Here is a 22,165-nt window from a genome sequence, read left to right as displayed (position 1 = left end):
AAGAAGCCAACTCGAGAGGGCCTACTGTATCATTCCCTCTACCTGATGTTCTGCTGTGTTTGTTTGTCAAGCTCATAGAACTGTACATTACAAAAATGTAGATTTTACTGTATGTGAACTATACTTCAATAAATGTGACTTTAAAATTTCCCCCATCATTTAAGGATATAACAAAAATATTTACAGAAAAAAAGTGCTGTGATGCCTGGGATTCACTTCAGAATTATTAGGCAGTTGAACTACAGATGAAATAAGATTGGCTATGAATGAATGGCTGTTGGATTGGGGGATGAGTCCACAGTGTTCGTTTTACTGTTCTCTCTACTTTCATATGTGCTTGAAACGCCCTATAACAAAAGTTTTTTAATGTTGCTAATCTGATGGATGTGGAATGGGATCTCATGTTTTAAATTTTTATTTTTCTGATTACAATGAGCTTTCGCATTTTTTCATATTGGCAACTCAGGTTTCCTCATCTGTGAGTTGCTTTTTTTGTCCCATGCCCATTTTCCCATTAGGTTGTTTGTCTTTTACTTACCAGTGTTAGACCTTTATGTATTCTGGATACTAGTCCTTTGCCATGGACTAGTATGTGGGCTGCAAATCTCTTCTCCCAGTGTGTGGTTGGCATATTCTAATTAGTTTATGGTGGCTTTAGCTGTATGTAAGTTTCTAGTTTTTATGTAGATGGATTTATCAATGTATTTATTTGTGTTATTATCTTGTTTCAGAAATGCTTCCACAGAAATATTTTCATATTCATTTGTTTTTCACATTTCTGTCTCTGATCCTTCTGGAATTTATCTTTGTGTATAGTGTGATGTAGGAACCCAGTGTTTTTTTCCATATGGATGACCAATTGTCCTAACACTATCCTTTTCTTACAGTTCATCCCTGGGCTGCCTGCTGATGTTGGTTCCCTTCCTGGGCTACGGTCCTGTTTGGCAGGAATCCTAGCCCTACCTTCCTGCTCACAACTAGCAGTTGTTTCCCCTTCCCTTGAGTTTCTTTAGATAACTTAGGATTTACGATCTTTAGCTTTGCTTCCCCTCCAAGTTTGAAAATTGGTCATTTAAAATTCTTCCTCAGAAGTGTACTTTTGGAGGAGGGCAGAGAGAAGAGCAGACTACTGCTGATTTTACATGTTGGGCTGCCCTGGAATGAGCTGTTTACATCATTTTTTTGTTATTTATTAAAACATTAATTATACATATATGCTGCATAAAAATCTTATGAGCTTTGTTTTAATGGATTTTGTTAGAGAATATAAACCTTTTATTGTATTCTATTTTAATTTGGATTAAGAAACCCTGGACCTTGGGGTTGTCTAAATTTCTACAACAAAATTTCATCCTTCTCTGTAGCCAAACTAAATCATATTACATTCCTTGTTCATGTCATATTCCTCTACTCCTCTGTACATTTGTATTTGCTGTCCTCACTTTCTAGAATGACTTTTTCCCCCTTCTCTGCTTCATGTTATCTTCCTCACTAGTATGTGAGTTCTCACAGTCATATTTATCTTTTAATCCCATTTACCTTGCACTGTTCTTACAGTGTAGTAGGAGCCCCTGTAACTGTTTGTGAATGATCCTGCATTCACTGTGGTATTCTTCATGTATCAGACTTTTAAATTTCTCTGTAATTTTATTTGGCATTTGGTCAATCTTAAGTTTACCAATTAAATATGTGTGTGTTGTTATTAGTCAGGTCTTACCATGTGTACTCAACCTATTTGTCTCAAATTTGCTAAATCCACCAAGATTCTTATGAAAATAGTTTTTGTTCCTATTGCTGTATATGTAAATTTTCTGACCATCTCTTTGGTGCAGGCTAGTTAGGATCCCTTTATTATTATTATTTTTTAACCAATGCTCTTTGCCCTAAATAGAGCCTTTTCTTATCCAGTGTTCAGCTCTGGTTCTCCTTCTTAACCTGGTTATAGTTCATAGAAAATTCTGATTATAGCTTGTTTATTGTAGCTCTTTAATGTTGTACTTTTAATTTGAAAAGGCTTTCTTTTTATTTTTATTCCTAGTGATGGAGCATTTGAGGAGGGCATGCCTGAGAAATGCGGTTTGTGCAGAGAACATCCTTTCCAAACTGACAAAGAATTAACGTCCCACTGCTTTTTTTTTTCTGTTTATAAATAAATGTTTTCAGATTGATTTAGTCATTTTATGCAGAAAACTTACAGTAGGCCCCATAAATTAAAGTTAAGGAAAGCTTTGTTATTTCTTAGAAGCTGAAAGCTTTCCTTTTTGCATTTGGTCTTTTGTCACACACATTTTTTAATAATGGAAGAGAGAGAACAGAGAAATAGGACTCTGAATTGTGACCCTTCTCTTTTTTTAAAAGCTTTGCCACGTTGTCTTGATTCTGCTTTTAATGTCACATAGTATTGTCTAAGCTGTACTGAAATAGCAAGAGGTGGCATTATACCTAGCTCAGCTGGTTCACCGCACTGTTATAATTACTACTGCTTGTGAAATCTAAAACTTAAAAGTTTAAAAAGATGGCTGTGGTGCTGATATAACATGGCTGAAGTGCCACTAGGAATGAATGCAACGGAAGTGCTGTATTTAATACTTCAAGAACTAGATCAGAAATTAATGTCAACTGTGAACAGTGTGGATATACTTGGTTTGATAAGGAGTATAGTTTAATTCAGGCATACTTATTTCTTGATCAAAACTAAATTCAGTCATTTGTAGAATCGTTGTTACAACTGTAAATCTTTGCGGGGGGGATAAATGTAAATGAATGAAGGGTTTTTATAAATCCTGTCTTATATGCCTGAGAAACCAATGACCACGTCAAACTTACGTGCCCCTTAGGAGATCAAAAGCAAACAGGGTCTGAGAGAAGGTACTTATATAAATTTGTGTACTAACTTCATAAGTTAGAAACTTAGAAAGGATTTTCTAAATTACCAAGGAAAAGATCAAGAGATACTGACTATATAAAAGTGGAAAACTTTGGTATGCCCAATAAAATCCATAACCAAACTAGAAAAAATTTAAAATGGAGTAGAAGTCGTTTCTAAATCAGATATAAAAACCCAGAAACCCAGAATTGATAACGTTTGCCACATTAAAAAATCAAAATTTTCTGCATGGAGAAAATACCATAAAGTTTTTTTTAAAAAAGGGGAAAAAAAATGACAAACCAAAAAAAATTCAAGTCAACACAAAGTGTTCATTTCTTGGATTATGTAAAGAATGTCTACAATTCAATTAATAAATTATAACTCAACTTAAAATGGGCAAAAGATATAAAAAGATTATCCACAGAAATGGAAACTATGTATGTGTATAATTTAGATAAAATATATCATGTATGCATATCTGCTTGTTTATATAGAGGCTTTACAAGACCTTGGTTTCAGTGGTTGCTCAGGGAGGGGAACTGGGTGGCTGAAAGACAGAGAGAAGAGGACTTACTCTTTTTTTTTTTTTTTTAATTTACCATTTTAAAAAATTGGTTTTAAATGAGTGTTACCATAGATAAGCACAACCCAATAGAAATATCTGTGATGATGGAAATCCTTACTGTCCAATATGGTAGCAATAGTCACATGTGCCTATGCCTGTTGAACTTTTGGAATGTGGTTAGTTTAACTGAGGAGCTGAATTTTTAATCTCCTTAGATTTATTTATTTATTTAAATTGAAGTATAGTTGCTGTACAATATTATATGTTACAGGTGTACAATATAGTGATTCACAATTTTTTAAAGGTTATACTCCATTTATAGTTATTATAAAATATTAACTATGTTCTCTGTGTTGTACAGTATATACTTGTAGCTTATTTTATACCTAATAGTTTGTACCTCCCACTCCCCAACTGCTGTATAGCCCCCTCCCCGCTCCCCACTGGTAACCACTAGTTTGTTCTCTGTATCTGTGAGTCTGCTTGTTTTTTGTTATATTCACTAGTTTGTTGTATTTTTTAGATTCCATGTGTAAGTGATATCGTACAGTATTTGTCTTTCTCTGTCTGACTTTATTTCACTTAGCATAATACCCTCCAAGTCCATCCTTGTTGCTGCAAATGGCAAAATTTCACTCTTTTTTATGGCTGAGTAATATTCCATTGTATATATATATATATATATATATATATATATATATATATACCACATCCTCTTTATCCATTCATCTTTTGATGGACACTTAGGTTGCTTCCGTATCTTGGCAATTGTAAATAATGCTGCTATGAACATTGGGGTGCATGTTTCTTTTTGAATTAGTGTTTTTGTTTTTGTTTTTTTTTGGATATACACCCAGGAGTAGAATTACTGGGTCATATGGTAGTTCTATTTTTAGCGTTTTGAGGAACCTCCATACTGTTTTCTACAGTGGCTGCACCAATTTACATTCTCACCAAGTGTACAGGGGTCCCCTTTTCTCCACATCTCGCCGCCATTTGTTATTTGTGTTCTTTTTGATGGTAGTCATTCTGACAGGTGTGAGGTGATATCTCATAGTGGTTTTGATTTGCGTTTCCCTGACGATTAGTGGTGTTGAGCCTCTTTTCATGTGCCTGTTGGCCATCTGCATTTCAAAGAGGACCTACTCTTTACTTTGAAATATTGTTTAATATTTAGAGTATCTATTTAATAGATAGATACTCTAAAAATATGCATGTGTATTTTTTATTTTCCATTACATATTAAATAGATACTCTAAAAATATGCATATGTGTATTTTTTATGTTAAAAGTAGACATATGGAAAGGTTTCCCAGGGAGGTAAGATTGCTTCCAGGCTGAGTCCTGAGGAAAAGTAAATTAAGGTAGATCAGCAAAACTTTGTCACGCGAGATCTTCTTTGCCATGTGCGGGATCTTTTTTAGTTTCAGCATGCAGGATCTTTTAGTTGCAGCATGCAGGCTCCTCTGGTTGCAGCATGTGGGCTTCTAGTTGCAGCACGCTGGATCTAGTTCCCTGACCAGGCTTCAAACCCGGGCCCCTTGCATTGGGAGCGCGGAGCCTCAACCACTGGAGCACCAGGGAAGTCCCAGGGCCAGTTGTGTTTTTTAGATAAAAATGATCTTCTCACAGTAGTGTAGAGAAGAGGTAGGGTGGGCAAGAAGATACTTTAGGAGGCTGGTTAGTAAATCAAGAAAATGGTGGCTTGTACTAGAATAAAAAGAAATGGATTGATTGAAGAGATATTTAAAGCTAAAATCAGTAATTAGTGGCAGATTAGAAATGGGAGTAGGAGAGAGCAGTGTGAAGGGAAACTTCCAGGTTTCTGGCTAATGCAGCTCAGCTGAAGGTAGCATCCTTCATTGTGGTTAGGGGACTCCAGAGAAGAGCCAGCCTGGCAGCTGGGTGTGTGTGATGACCACGGCTTTAGTTCTGAACAGTTGGAATTTGAGGTGTCTTTGAGACACTCAAGCAGAGATGTCAGTTCCACATGTCCTCTTTACTGTTTAACAGCCTCTGGTTCTTTGAAGGTCAGAGAGAGGTCTGCACTAGAGATATGATTTGGGAATCATAGGCATTTAAATAGTAATTGAGACTGTGGATGTGGTGAGGATAGCCTGGGGAGGGGATAAAAAAAATGAACAATGGAAAGAGGAGGTTGAGGAGAATAAGATAGCAAAGGAGGTGGCAGAGAAGGAGCTGTCAGGGGTAGAAAGAAAGCTAGGAGAGTGTGGGGTCATAGAAGCCAAGGCAATCATGTTTCAAAAAGGAAAAAGGGGTCAGCTGTGGTGAATACTGCTGAGACATTGAGTAAGAGTAAAATTTTTTAAATTAGTTAATTAGTATGTTGTTAAATGAGAACATGTAGAGTTTTGAAAATGGTATGGCAGTTGGACAGGGAAATCTGGATAGATAATTGAACTCTTAAAAAGTAAATTATGTTTGCTTTAATCCATGTATTAATTAAATTCTTTGGGTTGCAAATAACAGAAACCCAGCTCAGTTTCCTTTAAACAAAATCACTTATTGCCTCGTAGAACTGTAATGTCCAAGGATAGGAGTGGCCTCTGGGACCACTGAATCCAGGGGCTCAAACAGTATCATTAGCTATGTGTCTCTGTATCTCTGTCTTTGTCTCTCAGCTTTGCTTTCCTCTAAGGGAGGATCTCTCCTCATGGTCCCTGGCAACTTCAGGCTTTTTTTATCCTTACAATCCTAACGGAAAGAGTGTTCCTCCTTCCCAGTTTTAGCAGCAATCTCAGGACTTACTTGGATTTTTCTAATTTATATCACATGCTTATCCATAAACTAATCACCTTGGTCAGAAGCAATTAGATATGCTGACAGGCAAGGCCTGAGTCACCTCCTCTCCCCTGGATCTGGACCAGGTAAGAAAGTAGTCCTGTTTGAATCACGTGGGCTGTGAATAAGGGAGAGGTGATTTCCCAAAAGAAAATCAAGATGTGTTCCCAGAAGAAGGAAGAATGTGTGCTGGGCAGGTATAAAACAACAGACATCTATTTCAACTGTAAAAGAAGCCTTTGGCTCAATATATTTGAGTACCCGCTTCTGCAGTGTACTTTGTAGGCAATCTTTTGGCCTAAAGGATGGCTGGATCTCTCTGTTACTGTAACTTACAGAAAGAGCCCCTGGGTCTGATTCTTATGGTTAGAGAAAGGTAATTATTCTTGCTGCATGTACTGCTACCAGTTTGGGAAGCTGAATAATAACTAATCTTCAACGAGTACTTGAAAAGATGCTCAACATCACCAGTCATTAGAGAAATGCAAATCAAAACCACAGGAGATATCACCTCACATCAGTTAGGATGACTACTATAAAACAACAAAAACAGAAAATACTAAATGTTTATGAGGATTTGGAGAAATTGGAACCCTTGTGCACTGTTAGTGGAGTTGTAAAATAGTGTAACTGCTATGGAAACTCTTATGAACTCTTACGTGTCTGGCTTTTTTCACTTAGTATGTTTTTGAGATTCACCCATGTTACAGTAGCTCATTATCTCTTATTGCAGAGTTGTATTCCAGCTTATGAATATTCCACAAGTTATTTATCCAGTTACATGCTCCTGGACATTTGAGTTGTTTCTAGTTTGAGGCTTTTCTGATTAAAGCTATTATGAACATTAGTGTACAAGTTTTTTTTTTTTTAAGTGTACAAATTTTTGGGTAGACATGTATTTCCATTTTCCCTGAGCAAATTCCTAAGAGTGAAATTGCTGGATAGTATGGTAGGTATGTTTTTAACTTCATAAGAAACTGCCGAGACTTCCCTGGTGGTGCAGTGGTTAAGAATCCGCGTGCCAACACAGGGGACATGGGTTCGAGTCCTGGTCTGGGAAGATCCCACATGCCACGGAGCAACTAAGCCCATGCGCCACAACTACTGAGCCTGTGCTCTAGAGCCCGCGAGCCACAACTACTGAAGCCTGCGTGCCTAGAGCCCGTGCTCCGCAACAAGAGAAGCCACCACAACGAGAAGCCCACGCGCCGCAATGGAGTAGCCCCTGCTCGCCACAACTAGAGAAAGCCTGCACGCAGCAACAAAGAGCCAACGCAGCCAAAAATAAATAAATAAATAAATTTATAAAAAAAGAAACTGCCAAACTGTTTTCCAAAGTAGTTGTACCGTTTTAAACTGACCAGCAATGCGTGAGTATTCCAGTTGCTTCATATCCTAGGCAACACTTGGTATTGATAGTCTTCTTAATTTTAGCCAATCTATTGGGTTTGTAATGGTATCTCGTGATTTTAATTTACATTTCTCTGATAATGAATGTTGAGTATCTTTTAATGTGTTTATTAGCCATTAATATATCCTCCTTTGTGAAATATCTCTTTTGCTTATTGAGTTGTCTGTCAGAGGTTTTTAAAAAATACATATTCTGAACTTAAGACCTTTGTCTGATGTAGGTGCTGTGAACATTTTCTCCCAAACTGCGGCTTACTTTTTCATCTTCTTAACATCGTCTTTGGAAGAGCTTAAAGATTTAAAATTGTCAGAAGTTCTATTTATGAAATGTTTTCTTTATGGTTCATACTTTTTGTGTCCTATATAAGAAATCTTTGCCTACCCCAAGGTTGCCAAGATTCTCTGATTTTAGAAGTTTTATAGTTGTAGCTAGTATGTTTAGGTCTATGATTTATTTTCAGTTAATTTTTGTATATGGTGTGAGGTAAGGGTCAAGGGTTTTTTTTTTCCCCACATGAATAATTCAGTTGTCCCAGCACCATTTGTTGAATAGACTATACTTTCTTCGTTGAATTGTTGTAGCACTTTTATTGAAATCAATTGCCTATGTATGTGGGAGTCTGTTTCTGGAGTCTCTTATGTGACATGGATCTATATGCCTATTCTTATGCCAAAACCATACTGTCTTGATTATCCTAATTTTATAATGCTCTTGAAACTGATGGTATAAGTCTTCCAATTCTGCCATTTTCAAGCTTATTTTGGTTATTCTAGGTCCTTTGCATTTCCGTATGAATTTTAGAATCAGATCTGCAAATTTCTATGAGATTTTAATTGGGATGTCCTTAAATCTGTATGTCAACTTGGAGAGAATTAAATCTTAACAGTATCATAATCCAGTCTATGAATATGTATATCCCTCCCTTTGTTTAGGGCTCACTTCATTTGTTACCCTTTTATCAAGTATCACAGTCTTGCGCTACTTGCTTTCCATTGTCTGACAACAGTTGTTTCCAGTAGTTTGTCCAGGTTTCTAGTTGTTTATGACAGAAGTATAATTTTTGACCCTCTTATTCCTTCTTGGCCAGAAATGGCATCATAGCTTTTGAACTCCTCAAATCTCCCCATAAAAAAAGATGAAATAGGAATGCAAAGCCCAAGACCCATGGATAACATCTACAACAAAACTAGAAGACTAGGCATGTCTTTGACCCTCCGAATACAAGTGGGTGAGGCTAAATCACTGACAGCTGAAGACCTGTGTGATCTCATCATCTGCACAGGAAGAAACAGGGAGGCAGCTGAGATTCTGATACCTTGAGATTACTAAAGGCATGTCAGAACTCAGGAGTCAACTTGAAAAGGTTCTCACTAGCCAAAGAGAGACAATTTCAGGATCAATAACTGCAGTGGATTGAAACAGCAAATATATTTAAATTTGTGAGTTTCAAATGATACTTCAAAAAAAAAAAAAACTCCTCATTGTCATCGTTGGAGTGTACTAGGGAACCACCTCATTATTTTGAAAGCTGGCAAATAAAAGAAGCAAGCATTTATCCTGCCTTTCCTATTTTTACCTAGGGTAACAAAGTATAATAGTTGATGAAGCAGTGTTTCTCTGTAGATGTATTTCAGCTCATAAATGAAGAATGAATGAAAAAACTAACACATCGTTTTGCAACCACTGATGAAATTAAATGAGTCTAGGCAGTGACGATCAATGGCTGCTAACTTCACAAAAAAAGGACAAGAAGACATTCCTGTGGAATCACACACCACCACATAGGAAGTAGGTACAAAATCTGGGGGAAAAAATCAAACCTGAACTGATCAAGCTTCTTGATCTAATTACCAGTGTATAGGAATTACAAGAGAAAGAGGTACCTAGTAAAAAAACAGTAAGGATACAATAACAAAATTTAGCGAGGATAACTCTACAGTAGGGGTCGGCAGAGTATGGCCCATGGGACAGATCTGACCCATTGCCTGTTTTTTTGTGGCCTGTGAGCTAAGAATAGTTTTTAAATTTTTAAATGGTTGGAAAAAAACTAAAAGAATAATATTGTGCAAGATGTGAAAATGATGTGAAATTCAAATTCCAGTGTCCACAAATAAAGTTTTGTTGGAACACAGTCGTGCTCATTTGCTTATGGCTGCTCTTGTGCTACAGGGGCAGAGTTGAGTAGTTGTAACAGAGACTATAGAGTCTGCAAAGCCTAAAATATTTACTCACTGGCCCTTTACAGTAAAAAACAAAACAAAACAAAAAACCTGCCAGTCCTTCATCTAGAGGACTAATGACCCAGTTTCTTCAACCGAAAAAAAAAAAGGGGCGGGGGGAAGAGATGAAAGGAAGAACCAGTAAAAAGAGACTTACAAGACATATTACTTGTCGTAATGTGTTCATCTTATTTGGCTCCCTATTCAAAAAAATGAAGCAACATAAAATAAAATCAGAAATGTGAACAGGCAAAGATATTTGATGATATTAAAGAATTGTGAAATAAGATTGGCTATATTATGAAAATTGTGACTGGAAGATGGATGCATGGTAGTTCATCGTACTGTTTTACTGTTTTCTCTACTGTCATATATGTTTGAAAATCTACATTGCAGAGTTAAAAATAAATAAATTATTTCAAAATAAAAGTTTCTTAAAAATCAGTTCAGGGGTCATTTCCTCTGGGCCTTGTAATCTAATGCCTCTTTTCTGTGCTTCTGCAGAAACATGGAACTTGCCACATTGATTGTTACTGCTAAATGGTTATTTGTTTGATTCCCCCAGACTATCAGTCCCTGAGCGTGGGGGCCATGTGTTATTTGACTTTGAGTCATAGAATCTGGCACATAACCTGGTACATATTAGATCCTCAATAAATATTTTTGGAACAAATTGTGACTTTTCACAGCATATTGTGATTTCTAGATGTTAAATATTCTAAAACATAGTAATCTTTATTTTGTTGACATTATTTATTAATTTTTATTTATCTTATGCCTTCTGAACAGCCTGTATTTCAGCATGAAGCCAAATTATTTATATAGCTCTTACAAATCAGGAAAAATATAACTCTAAAATGAAGCAAGTTATTGAATGGACATGTTAGTTTGAGCTGAGACAGGATGTTGTTTATCTTTATGCTAAGTGTGGTGAGATTCCTTCCAAGTAAGACAGTTATTTCTTCTCCAAGCACAATATTGCGTGTTTCTGAGTGTAGCAGAAATATCCATATTCAAATCTAAGGTCAAAATCTAATCCTCAAACCAACTATAAATTATTTTTTATTATCTACCTTTTTGTTCTTTATTTGCTTAATAAACAACAGTTAGTTATGATTGTTGACATTTTAAGTTTAAGAAATCCAATGCTTTGCTCACTTTCTTTTTTCTGCATGTTGTTACCTTCATATTCTGCAGAAGCACCTTTATCATGGATGTTTTCTTTCCTGTTTTCATTGTATTTTGAACCTCACAAACCCTGAGCTCCAGGGAAAGTGAGTTAGAAACACAACCCTGAAGCTTAAACCAGGATCTACTTTTCAAATAAATCACCTGGCACCTAAATGCCTCACATTCATGGAGAAGCCTTTTTGGTACCCTGGGCTTGGGGACTCGGATTGTGGATTGTCAAATGGTTAGTCATCAAGTTATTTTTGTAACCATATTCTCCTATGCTGTTTTCCTCTCAGTCAGGGTATTTGTAGCAGATGTAAGCATTTTTTCATTGTTGTTTCCATAAAAGTAAAATGCTGTGTTCTCTTCAAGGCAATTACGAGCATATCTAGCATGGTTTTAAAGCTAATTTACCTAGCTAAATGCCAATGACCGCTACGATACCCTCTTGGCTTGCTTGCTCAAACTGATAGATGAAGTCAGACCTGAGAGGTATCTAAAGCACTAAAGAAACTGGCTCAATGATAGAATCAACGGCAAGGGAAACAGGCTTGGTTAGGGTGAGAACACAGGTAGTTTTTTCCACCAGCCTTGGACATTAGATTGTCGATTGTCTACATCTAAGCTCTGCAATCGTTTATTTAGGTCCTCTTCTCTCTTATTTTGATGGCTTCCTTTTGGTTTATCTTTATGGTAACTCTTACGTATAACAACAGAGGGCAAGGAGAACATGGATAACTAAAATCTGGAAATGAAGTTCATAATTTATAATACTTGAAAGTCAAAACCTGAGGCTCTCTTTACATAAAAGTGTGGTGTGGCGCCTCACCTTTGAGTCATGTGGCATTCTGGCCACTGCACCTCAGGGAGACTGTGCAGAGCTGGACAGCATGAGGGGATGGGTCCAAGTATGACTGGAGGAAATGGGGGTGTGAGAGATTGGCATTCTTTTTTTATTCAACAGACATGCAAGATACAAAGATGAATGAAACACAGTTCTTGCTCTCATGGAGTTTGCAATAAAGTGGGAACTAGAAAAGGAGGGATAGAAAGACAGACATGTACATAGATATTACAGTGCACAGGACCTCCCGACTGCTGAATTCAGCACAGGCTTTTAGCCTTTATTTTTTACTCCATCCTGGGCATCACCTGACACTGTTGACCATTCTCTACTAGAAAGTCTCAGTCCTCTAAGCTTCCATTCTCCTCTATCCTAGACATGATTTCTTGGTATTGGCTTCTGTTCTTTTTGTCTGATAGTAAATTTGGTATTTCCTAGAGTACTTCGCTCTCCTTCTTCCTGCCCTGTACCGTCAATTCCAAACCACTTTTCCACCCTGGTACCTCCAGGGCATGTGACAGACTCATCAGTTAACAGTGCCTTCTTAGGCAGTGATTTTTGGCCAGGTCGGGGAACAGTATCCCAGGCACTAGGGAGAGAAGCTCCTTGGGTGAGTGTGATTCATTCTCCCTTCCCCTTGGGCAGATTCCGTGTCATTTTTAACCCCTAGCGCAGTGGCCGGCCATAGTAGGAGCTTAGTGATGGTGAGTGTTTCCATAGCGGCAGGTACAGTGTGCTGTGGGAGCACAGAGCAGGTCACTTAACTGAGAAAGTTAGAAAAGGCAGCACAGAAGAGCCATCAGTTGAGCTAAACTGAATGCACCAGAAGGACAAGCCTTAAAGGAGATTCTAAGAGGTGGATTTTCAAAGATAAGGAGCTCAATTATTAAAATGTAGGAATATATGAATGACAAGTGGTTAGGTACACAGAAATCTTTACTAAATCCCCAAATATTAGGACGGAAAAGTTCTTTCTGAATCTTGAATAAGATGAGTATAAGTAGGGAATTCCCTGGTGGTCCAGTGGTTAGGACTCTGCGCTTTCACTGCTGAGGGCGTGGGTTTGATCCCTGCTCAGGGAGCTAAGATCCCGCAAGCCACATGGTGCAGCCAAAAAAAAAAAAAAAAAGTAAGGTGTTCTGCATCATTGGACAGTTAATAAATTTGTGGACCTCATTGTTCCCAAGAAATGATATTGGCATGAAGTATTTTGTTAATTTTCATAAAGTTTCATTCTTTCATTCACTCAAAACTTACTGAAACATGTTCAAGTGTCAAAGACTATATAATAGGTGTTGTATGTATAATGGTAAGCAAAACAAACATAGCCCCTGCCTGTTATATGGGGTTATAGTCTAGTGAAAAAATAAGCATTACGTAAATAATCACTACAGACACACACACAAACTGTGATAAATGCTATGAAAGAAAAAAGTACAGGGCTATGGGAAAGTGTAATAGTGTGTCCCAGTTGAGATTAGGGTGAAATGAACAGTGGTTAGAGGTTAATTAGGTAAAAAGTCAGAGGGGAAAGGCAGAGGGAAGAGATGTATGAAGTTCTAAAGAAAGATGGTTTGGACAGATTGAAGAGGAGGAGCCATAAAGTGGCTCACCTCAGAGGCGCTGCCGGGGAGGAAGGCCGTACCCATTCCCGGCACAGCCACTGCAGAGTCCTGAACTGAGGGGCTGCTGGAGCTGACCTAGCAGCCTTTGCTGAATATTGTGATAGTTGCTGAGGATTCAGGGGGTAATAAGACACATTCTAGAACCTGCCTTGCCCTGCCTAGGGATTCTTATTCTTATCAGGGACAAAGAAATGTAACTAGTTACAATACAGCATGATAAGTACAATAAGATCCTGAGAGGGCATAGAATTCTGAGAGGTCAACCAGCTTTGCCTTGTGGGGAATGGTTGAAATAAAGCAGGGTTTTCAAAGATCAGTGAAAAAGGAAGGCCATTTTAGGAACAAGCTGTACAACGAAATCAAGGTGTGAGGAGCAGCCAGATGCAGCAGTGACAGTGTAAGTGGAGAGGATGGTGAGATGGAAAAAGCTGGGGATTGGATCTCTAAGACCTGGGGATTGATTGGTATTGAGGGAGAAGTGAGGAAAGGAGTCCACCAGGATACCAGGTTGATCACTTGGGGTGACTGGTGAATGATGCCATTCACGGGGGTGGCAATGTGTGGGAATGGCAATGTGTGTGGAGAAGAACTGTCCCAATCTGGGCGAGTTTACATGGAGGGATCTGTGAGCTAGCCAAGTGGAGATGTCTCATAAGACACAAAGTGGACTAGAGGTAGGAAGAGGTGAGGCCAGGCCAGGGCCAAGAACTGCTCATTTCTCTTCTTTTCTAATGAACTTTTTATTCTAGAATAGCTTTGGATTTACAGAAAAGTTGTAAAGATAGTACAGAGTTCCCATAGACTTATCATTTATTTAGGTCCTGCTTTCACCTCTTCCTTGAGTTTATGCCATATTGGAATGGGAATCCTTGTTTGCCTAAATATTCCCACATGCATGCATATGGGGTTTAATGTGGTTCAAAATTCAAAACAATATAAAAAGATATATAGTAAAAAATTTTACTTCAACCCCTGCCCCATCTGCACTGTTCATTCCCACTCCCTACAGATAACTGTTTTTATTAGTCTCTTGTGTACTAATCCTTCCAGTTTTTAAAATGTAAATACAAGCAAATAATAAGAATATACATTGTATGTTCTCTCCCTTTCTTATACAAAGGTACCACATCATGGACATTGTTCTGCAGCTTGCTTTTCTGCTGAACAGTGTATCTTACAGATCAATACATATAGACCTGCACTGTCCGGGAAGGGAGCTACAGGCCATATGTGGCTACTGAGCACTTGAAATATGGTTGGTGCAACTGAAAAACAGAACTAAAAAAATTTTTTGTAAACATCTTTATTGGAGTATAATTGCTTTACAATGGTGTGTTAGTTTCTGCTTTATAACAAAGTGAATCAGCTATAAATATACATATTTCCCCATATCCCCTCCCTCTTGCATCTCCCTTCCACCCTCCCTATCCCACCCCTCTAGGTGGTCACAGAGCACGGAGCTGATCTCCCTGTGCTATGTGGCTGCTTCCCACTAGCTATTGATTTTACATTTGGTAGTGTATATATGTCCATGCCACTCTCTCACTCTGTCCCAGCTTACCCTTCCCCCTCCCTGTGTCCTCAAGTCCATTCTCAACGTCTGCGTCTTTATTCCTGTCCTGCCCCTAGGTTGTTTTTTTTTTAGATTCCATGTATATGTGTTAGCATACAGTATTTGTTTTTCTCTTTCTGACTTACTTCACTCTGTGTGACAGACTCTAGGTCCATCCACCTCACTACAAATAACTCAATTTCGTTTCTTTTTATGGCTGAGTAATATTCCACTGTATATATGTGCCACATCTTCTTTATCCATTCATCTGTCAGTGGACACTTAGGTTGCTTCCATGTCCTGGCTACTGTAAATAGAGCTGCAGTGAACATTGTGGCACATGACTCTTTTTGAATTATGGTTTTCTCAGTGTATATGCCCAGTAGTGGGATTGCTGGGTCGTATGGTAGTTCTATTTTTAGTTTTTTAAGGAACCTCCATACTGTTCTCCATAGTGGCTGTATCAATTTACATTCCCACCAACAGTGCAAGAGGGTTCCCTTTTCTCCACACCCTCTCTGGCATTTATTGTTTGTAGATTTTTTGATGATGGCCATTCTGACTGGTGTGAGGTGATACCTCATTGTAGTTTTGATTTGCATTTCTCTAATGATTATTGATGTTTAGCATCTTTTCATGTGTTTGTTGGCAATCTGTATATCTTCTTTGGAGAAATGTCTATTTAGGTCTTCTGCCCATTTTTGGATTGGGTTGTTTGTTGTTTTGATATTGAGCTGCATGAGCTGGTTGTAAATTTTGGAGATTAATCCTTTGTCAGTTGCTTCATTTGAAAATATTTTCTCCCATTCTGAGGGTTGTCTTTTCGTCTTGTTTATGGTTTCCTTTGCTGTGCAAAAGCTTTTAAGTTTCATTAGGTCCCATTTGTTTATTTTTGTTTTTATTTCCATTTCTCTAGGAGGTGGGTCAAAAAGGATCTTGCTGTGATTTATGTCAAAGAGTGTTCTTCCTGTGTTTTCCTCTAAGAGTTTTATAGTGTCTGGCCTTACATTTGTGTCTTTAATCCATTTTGAGTTTATTTTTGTGTATGGTGTTAGGGAGTGTTCTAATTTCATTCTTTTACATGTACCTGTCCAGTTTTCCCAGCACCACTTATTGAAGAGGCTGTCTTTTCTCCATTGTATATTCTTGCCTCCTTTATCAAAAATAAGGTGACCATAGGTGCATGGGTTTATCTCTGGGCTTTCTATCCTGTTCCATTGATCTATATTTCTGTTTTTGTGCCAGTACCATACCATCTTGATTACTGTAGCTTTGTAGTATAGTCTGAAGTCCGGGAGCCAAAAACAGAATTTTAAATTTTATTTAATTTACATTTAGGTTTATAAATGGAAGCACTGTAAAATATTTTCCCATTAAACTCAACTCTGTTGTTTTGGTAGGATTGCATTTCACTTTAACCATTTAAAATACAGCATCTAAATTGAAATGTGGTATAAGTGTGAATCGTGCACTGGATTTCAAAGACTTAGTACAAAAAAACTATCTTGATAATGTTTTACAATGTTTGCATGTTGAAATAATAATGTTTTTGATATATTAAGTAGTAAAATTTTACCAATTTCTTTTTGCTTGTAAAATGTGGCTACTATTAAAATTACATATGTGGCTCAAACTGTAATTTCTACTGGACATCACTGTTACAGAGCTGTTATTTTATTTTACAGTTGTATGGTATTCCATTGCATAGAGTATCATACTTTATTTAACCAGTCCACTGTTGATGTATACTTGTTTCCAATCTTTTACCATTAAAAATACAGAAATGCTTAACCTTCTCCATGCATCACTTCATATGTGTGCAGGTTGATCCGTGAAGTGAATCTCCCATATTGAGGTTGCTGGGTTAAAGAGTAAAAGCATTCATAATTTTGATATCACCATATTGCCCTCCATAAGAGTTGTACCAGTTTGCACTCCTACTAGCAATGTGTGTATGTGCACTAGTTTCCCCACATACTGCCATTTGAAACCACAGTATCTACATGTTGGGGATGTAATAAGGAACATGTTTCTTTTTGCTAGTTCTGAGAGTTTTAAGAAGAAATCACAAATGGTTTGCCTAATTTATTTTTTCATTAAACCTCCTATTGATGATAAAACTCTTAGAATCAACATTTTAGAATGGACTCATTTTTTTTTTCCTTTTGTTACTGAAAAGTGTGAAAGAATTAACCCAGTTTTCCTGGACTACAAATTTCTTTGGAAGTTATAGCTTTTGTCATATTCAGATCTAGGAAGAGAGATTTTGTGAGAGTTCAAAAAACTTTTTCTTTTTTAAAGAGCTGTAGACTTCTCACATCCCTCCAGCAGCCTCCCCTGGCTGTGGTGGACTAACAGTACAAGGCAGATGCAGTTGCATGGTTTTGCATACTGTCCGTTTATCAGTTCCCTGGATGAGTTCTACTAAATTGTAAACACATTCTAACTTAATGGGCTGCGTAACTGAGGAAATCTGCTGACAACGTAACTGAGCTTATAAGTAGCCATAATCATTAGACAGTCCACTCCATTTACTTTATTAGTAAACTACAGAAAAAGTTTATCTTTACACCTTTAGTTGTCCCTCTTTTGAGACTTGTGTGCCCTCTACTGCCCTCTTTGCCTTTTTTGTTTTTTCAGATTGAAATGAAGAACTAAGCATTCAGCATCCAAAACCAAATTGCTTCAATTTTCCATTCATAGGAATCTGAAAATAAGATTCTCATGAAGAGAAATCTCACTATATAGTTGGGGATATGGCAGATAACTTAATGAGTATAATGGAAACTCTTGGCATCCAGAGATTATAAACTCACATTTTGGCAAATCCTAGAGGCATAGAAATGTATCTTATAGCAAATATGACTATGGGCATTTACTATCTTTAATAGTTTATTGATTTTCAATATGAAAAGGTTAAGAAAAGGAATAAAAGCTGAGACTATTAATGTTGATCGTGATGCGGGAAGAACACTAAGGACACTGGGACTCACTGGAAGGGTCATCCTTGGCAATTGGTAATATTGAGTCATTTCTATTGTGCTTACGTTACAGAATAAATAAATAGACAACTTTCTAATAGGAAGCAGCTGCACCACAGCTATTCTTCATGTCCCTTTTTGCTTCTGTTGCTAATTTTGTTTAATTATTTTGTTTCAGGAAGGGTTTTCACTCATTGGTAGCAAGAACTGGTTGAAGATTGTAAGACGCATGGATTGTCTGTTGTTTGGAACAACGATAAAGGCAAGATGCTTTTTGGCCAACTGTTTTTAAGTAACTGATCATACCCTTCTCATATGCTAAGTGTGTACGGGAGTGGGTGCAGGAGCTTCTCTTTGCAGGTGAAATGGTACTGGGAAGAACACGTTTAAGAAAGGTTTGCATTATGAGCAAAACATGAAAAAAGGAGTGTTAAGAGGCAGAAGCATTGTTAGTAAGAGGATGTTGCTGAAGAGCCAGGGCTTGGATTGATCTGTCAGTAACTGTCTGACAGAGCTGTGCAACCATTTTCCATCCCCCAGCACAAAATGGGAGGAGGTGGAGTTACATCATTGTTTGTCTTGCTATTTAGATGTTTAAAAGGTGTGCATTTTCAAATACTTCACTGAATATGTCTTTTCATTTTTTCTCTTTAATACTAAATAATAAAATTCTCTTTTATTTGCTTCCTAGCTGTATTAAATGTAAAGAATGATCCTCATCAAAGCAACATGAAGACTAATCACCTGGATTATTTTCTTTCAGAAATAACTATAAAAACCAATCTGTTAACATTCACTGACTAGATAATATTGAAATTTAGGTAAAATATCATAATTTTTAATGGGCTCATAGACTGAGAGTTGAAAGAGGTCTTCAGGAGCATCTAATAGGAGGGTCTTTATCAGTCCCTCCAAAGGATCCTCAGAGAATTCAGAAGGTCCATGAACTGCATGGATTTTCACTGACTTTTTTTTTTATTATTATTAATTTATTTATTTTTGGCTGCATTGGGTCTTCGCTGCTGCACGCGGGCTTTCTCTAGCTGTGGAGAGTGGGGGCTACTCTTGGTTGCGGCGCGCGGACTTCTCATCGTGGTGGCTTCTCTTGTTGCGGAGCACGGGCTCTAGGCCCGCAGCTTCAGTAGATACGGCGTGCGGGCTCCGTAGTTGTGGTGCATGGGCTTAGTTGCTCCGCAGCATGTGGGATCTTCGCAGACCAGGGCTCAAACCTGTGTCCCCTGCATTGGCAGGTGGATTCCCAGCCACTGCGCCACCAGGGAAGTCCCTTCACTGACCTTTAACTGAAATTTATCATTTCCTTCAATTATGAATGTTGGCATCAGACCACATTTGCACCAGTAGAAATCACATATCTTCATATCACGTTTCAGTTGTTTAAGATATCTTAAATGTCATTTATGCTCATCACTACCCCAGTATTATGGTGGTTGTTAGTCCTGCTGCTAGATCTTTTTATTGAGTACATTAATAAGGAAGCATGTATATTATTAGTTTACAAATTAGTGTTTTAATATTGTAATTAATTATTTCAGTATACTTGGTTTCTTTTGTACTCTTATATATTTTATGTGATTAAAAACATTGTTCTGAGAAGGCGTCCTCTGGCTTCACCAGACTGCTGAAGGGGTCTGGAGCACATACTCAAAACATTCAGGAGCCCCTGTTTTCATTTTACATATGAGGAAACTGAATTCAACATAAGCCAATAGCCAACTAGCTATCAGAAAACTGGGCCACCCATTGGTCTTCTGACTTCCAGCCCAGGACTGTGTCATGCTGAATGAATGTAGGCATCTTTTAAAAAGTTACACCATGCCATATGTCTGATATTTGAGTTTTAATTTTTTCCTGATTATGTTAAATTTTTAAATTAACTTTAAAGAGAAAAATAAAAAATAATTTGATCACTCAAAAATAATAATTAACATTTTGACATTTTTACTAGGCATATATATTGTATCCATTAGGAAAGTGTTCAGATGCATGTGATAGAAAATCCACGTATAATGGCCCCCCAAAATAGGGGGTTATTTTTTTGACTATATATGAAATCCAGAAGCAGGCAGTAGCTAGCAATTGGCTCAGCAACTCCACCCTGCTGAGGTCAACACCTTTGCAATTCCCTTGGCCTCTCCCTCACATTTTCAAATGGCTACTACAGCTCTGTTATATTTCCATTCATAGGAGACCAGCTTCATTTGTTCCTTTTATAAGGAAATCATAAGCTTTCCTGTAAGGCTCTCCACCTCCCACAACCCCTGACAGATGTTTGCTTCTGTCTCATGGACCAGAAAAGTGTAATGTGGCCATCCCAATCTGCCAAGATTAGCAAATGAGTGTTTGGCTTTTCCAGCCTCTGGTGTGGATTGGCTCATGGCAAATGAACAGTGTCTGCCATATAGATAATTTATAAATTTGGGATTGTGGTACACAGAGTGCTTTGTATCCTGCTTTCCTCATGTAACATTATATCTGGAACATTATACCAAGTCATTTCTTAAGTCTTTGAAAACATGATTTTCCATGACTGCCTAGTATTTTTACTGTTTGGATGCACCATGAATCAGTTAAGTAATTCCTGATTTTTCACTACTGTAAAAATGTTTTGATTTTCATAAGGATTTATTTACAGGGTTCTTGAGGTAGAAGTACTAGAAGTATGAATGTTTATTTTGTAAATGTGCCTTCCAGATAGGTTGTCCCTGTTTCTACAGCACTAACGATATGTAAAAATGCTCATTTATCCACATCCTCTCCAACAGGATGATATAATTTAAATTTAAAAACAAGTTTCCAATTTGATAAGCAAAAATGAGCATCTTCGTTTAATTTGCATTTCTTTGGTAACTAATGGGAATGAATATTTTTTGTGTGTTTCTTAGCCATCTGTATTTCTTCTGTGAATCACCTGTCTACTGCTTTTGCCTAATTTTCCTCTTCAAAATCTTTAGACACTCTATGTATAGAGATTACATATAAAATGCATGTATAGATGTTATATAGAAAAAAACATGTGTTTTGTGTAGTTATATAATTTTATATGTGATATTTGTGTATATGTCATATACTTCATATACAGATTTTTAAATATTTAAGTTTAGGATCCTTTTGTTATTGTGAATGGTATTCTTTATCCCAAACATATTTCTAGCTGCTATTACTAGATTTTTTTTTTCTGAATTATTTTAAATTTAGCTTCCTTACTAAACTTTTATTAGCTCTGATAATTTAATTTTTAATTTCTAGGAAAGTAATTTTATAATCTGCAAACAGTGGTAATTTACTTCCCATAGTTTGTACTTACTACTTTTCTCACCTTACTGAATTATCTAGACCTTCCAGAACACTGTAATTAGACAATTATACAGCCATCCTTGACATCTTACTGACTTGAATGGGAACCAGTGTTTAGACATTAAGAATATTTCTGGCTGTTGATTGGATACTCTTTACCATGTTAGGGAGATAGTCTTTCAGATATAGTTTATTTACTAATACTTTTATCAGGATTACAAATTAAATTTTAACAACTATCAAGATCATGATTTGTTTCATTTTTTTTAACCCCTTGATCTATTGATATATTAATACTGAGCCAACAGATTCTTCTTTTTGCCTTACCTGGCAAAGGGTACACAACTTTAGTGCTTCTTGCCTTGGATAACTTTTAGTTAACCAAGTATTACATAACAAACATTCTTGTTTAAATTGACAAATAGAAGTATTTTGAAATAAAACTTTCATTCCTTTGACAGAAATTTAAAACTTAAATTCAGGGGGCAATAAAGATTATACTTCTTTTCTCTCTGGCCCAAATAAGTAGATTGTATAAGATCTGCCTACTTGTAAGGTGGGCTTCCTTTTTTTCAGTAATTGTAATCAAAATGGTCTTGGCTGATTGGCTAACATATCTGAAGAGACTTTGGTTCAAAGGAGTAACCCTAAACCACTGTCCTCACCTCCAGTAACTCACTGAAGAATTTTTTCATGGTTTTGTCTAGCTTCAGCCTTGAGTATCACCTCTTTGTTTCAAAGCAAAGGATCAAAGAAAATGTTTGTCCCTTCTCTGGTGAAGTCCTTTTTCCATATACCCCCAATCCCAA

The 22,165-nt window shown here is 37.1% G+C and overlaps 1 protein-coding gene across 2 annotated transcripts in view; it reads left to right on the top strand.

Moving 5' to 3' along the window:
* REC114 (REC114 meiotic recombination protein) overlaps positions 1–22,165 on the top strand; it is a 104,062-nt gene that overhangs the window by 58,717 nt on the left and 23,180 nt on the right. The window contains exon 3 of one of the 2 annotated variants that reach the window (XM_061180081.1): positions 18,220–18,303. The exons of the other annotated variant lie outside the window; for it this stretch is intronic. Coding sequence (XP_061036064.1) covers positions 18,220–18,303 — 84 coding nt within the window. The remainder of the gene's footprint in view (positions 1–18,219; positions 18,304–22,165) is intronic. 2 annotated transcript variants of the gene reach the window in all.

Source organism: Eubalaena glacialis, chromosome 2, assembly GCF_028564815.1.
Source record: "Eubalaena glacialis isolate mEubGla1 chromosome 2, mEubGla1.1.hap2.+ XY, whole genome shotgun sequence".
Classification (NCBI taxonomy): Eukaryota; Metazoa; Chordata; class Mammalia; order Artiodactyla; family Balaenidae; genus Eubalaena; species Eubalaena glacialis.
This window is presented reverse-complemented; position numbering and strand designations above follow the sequence as displayed.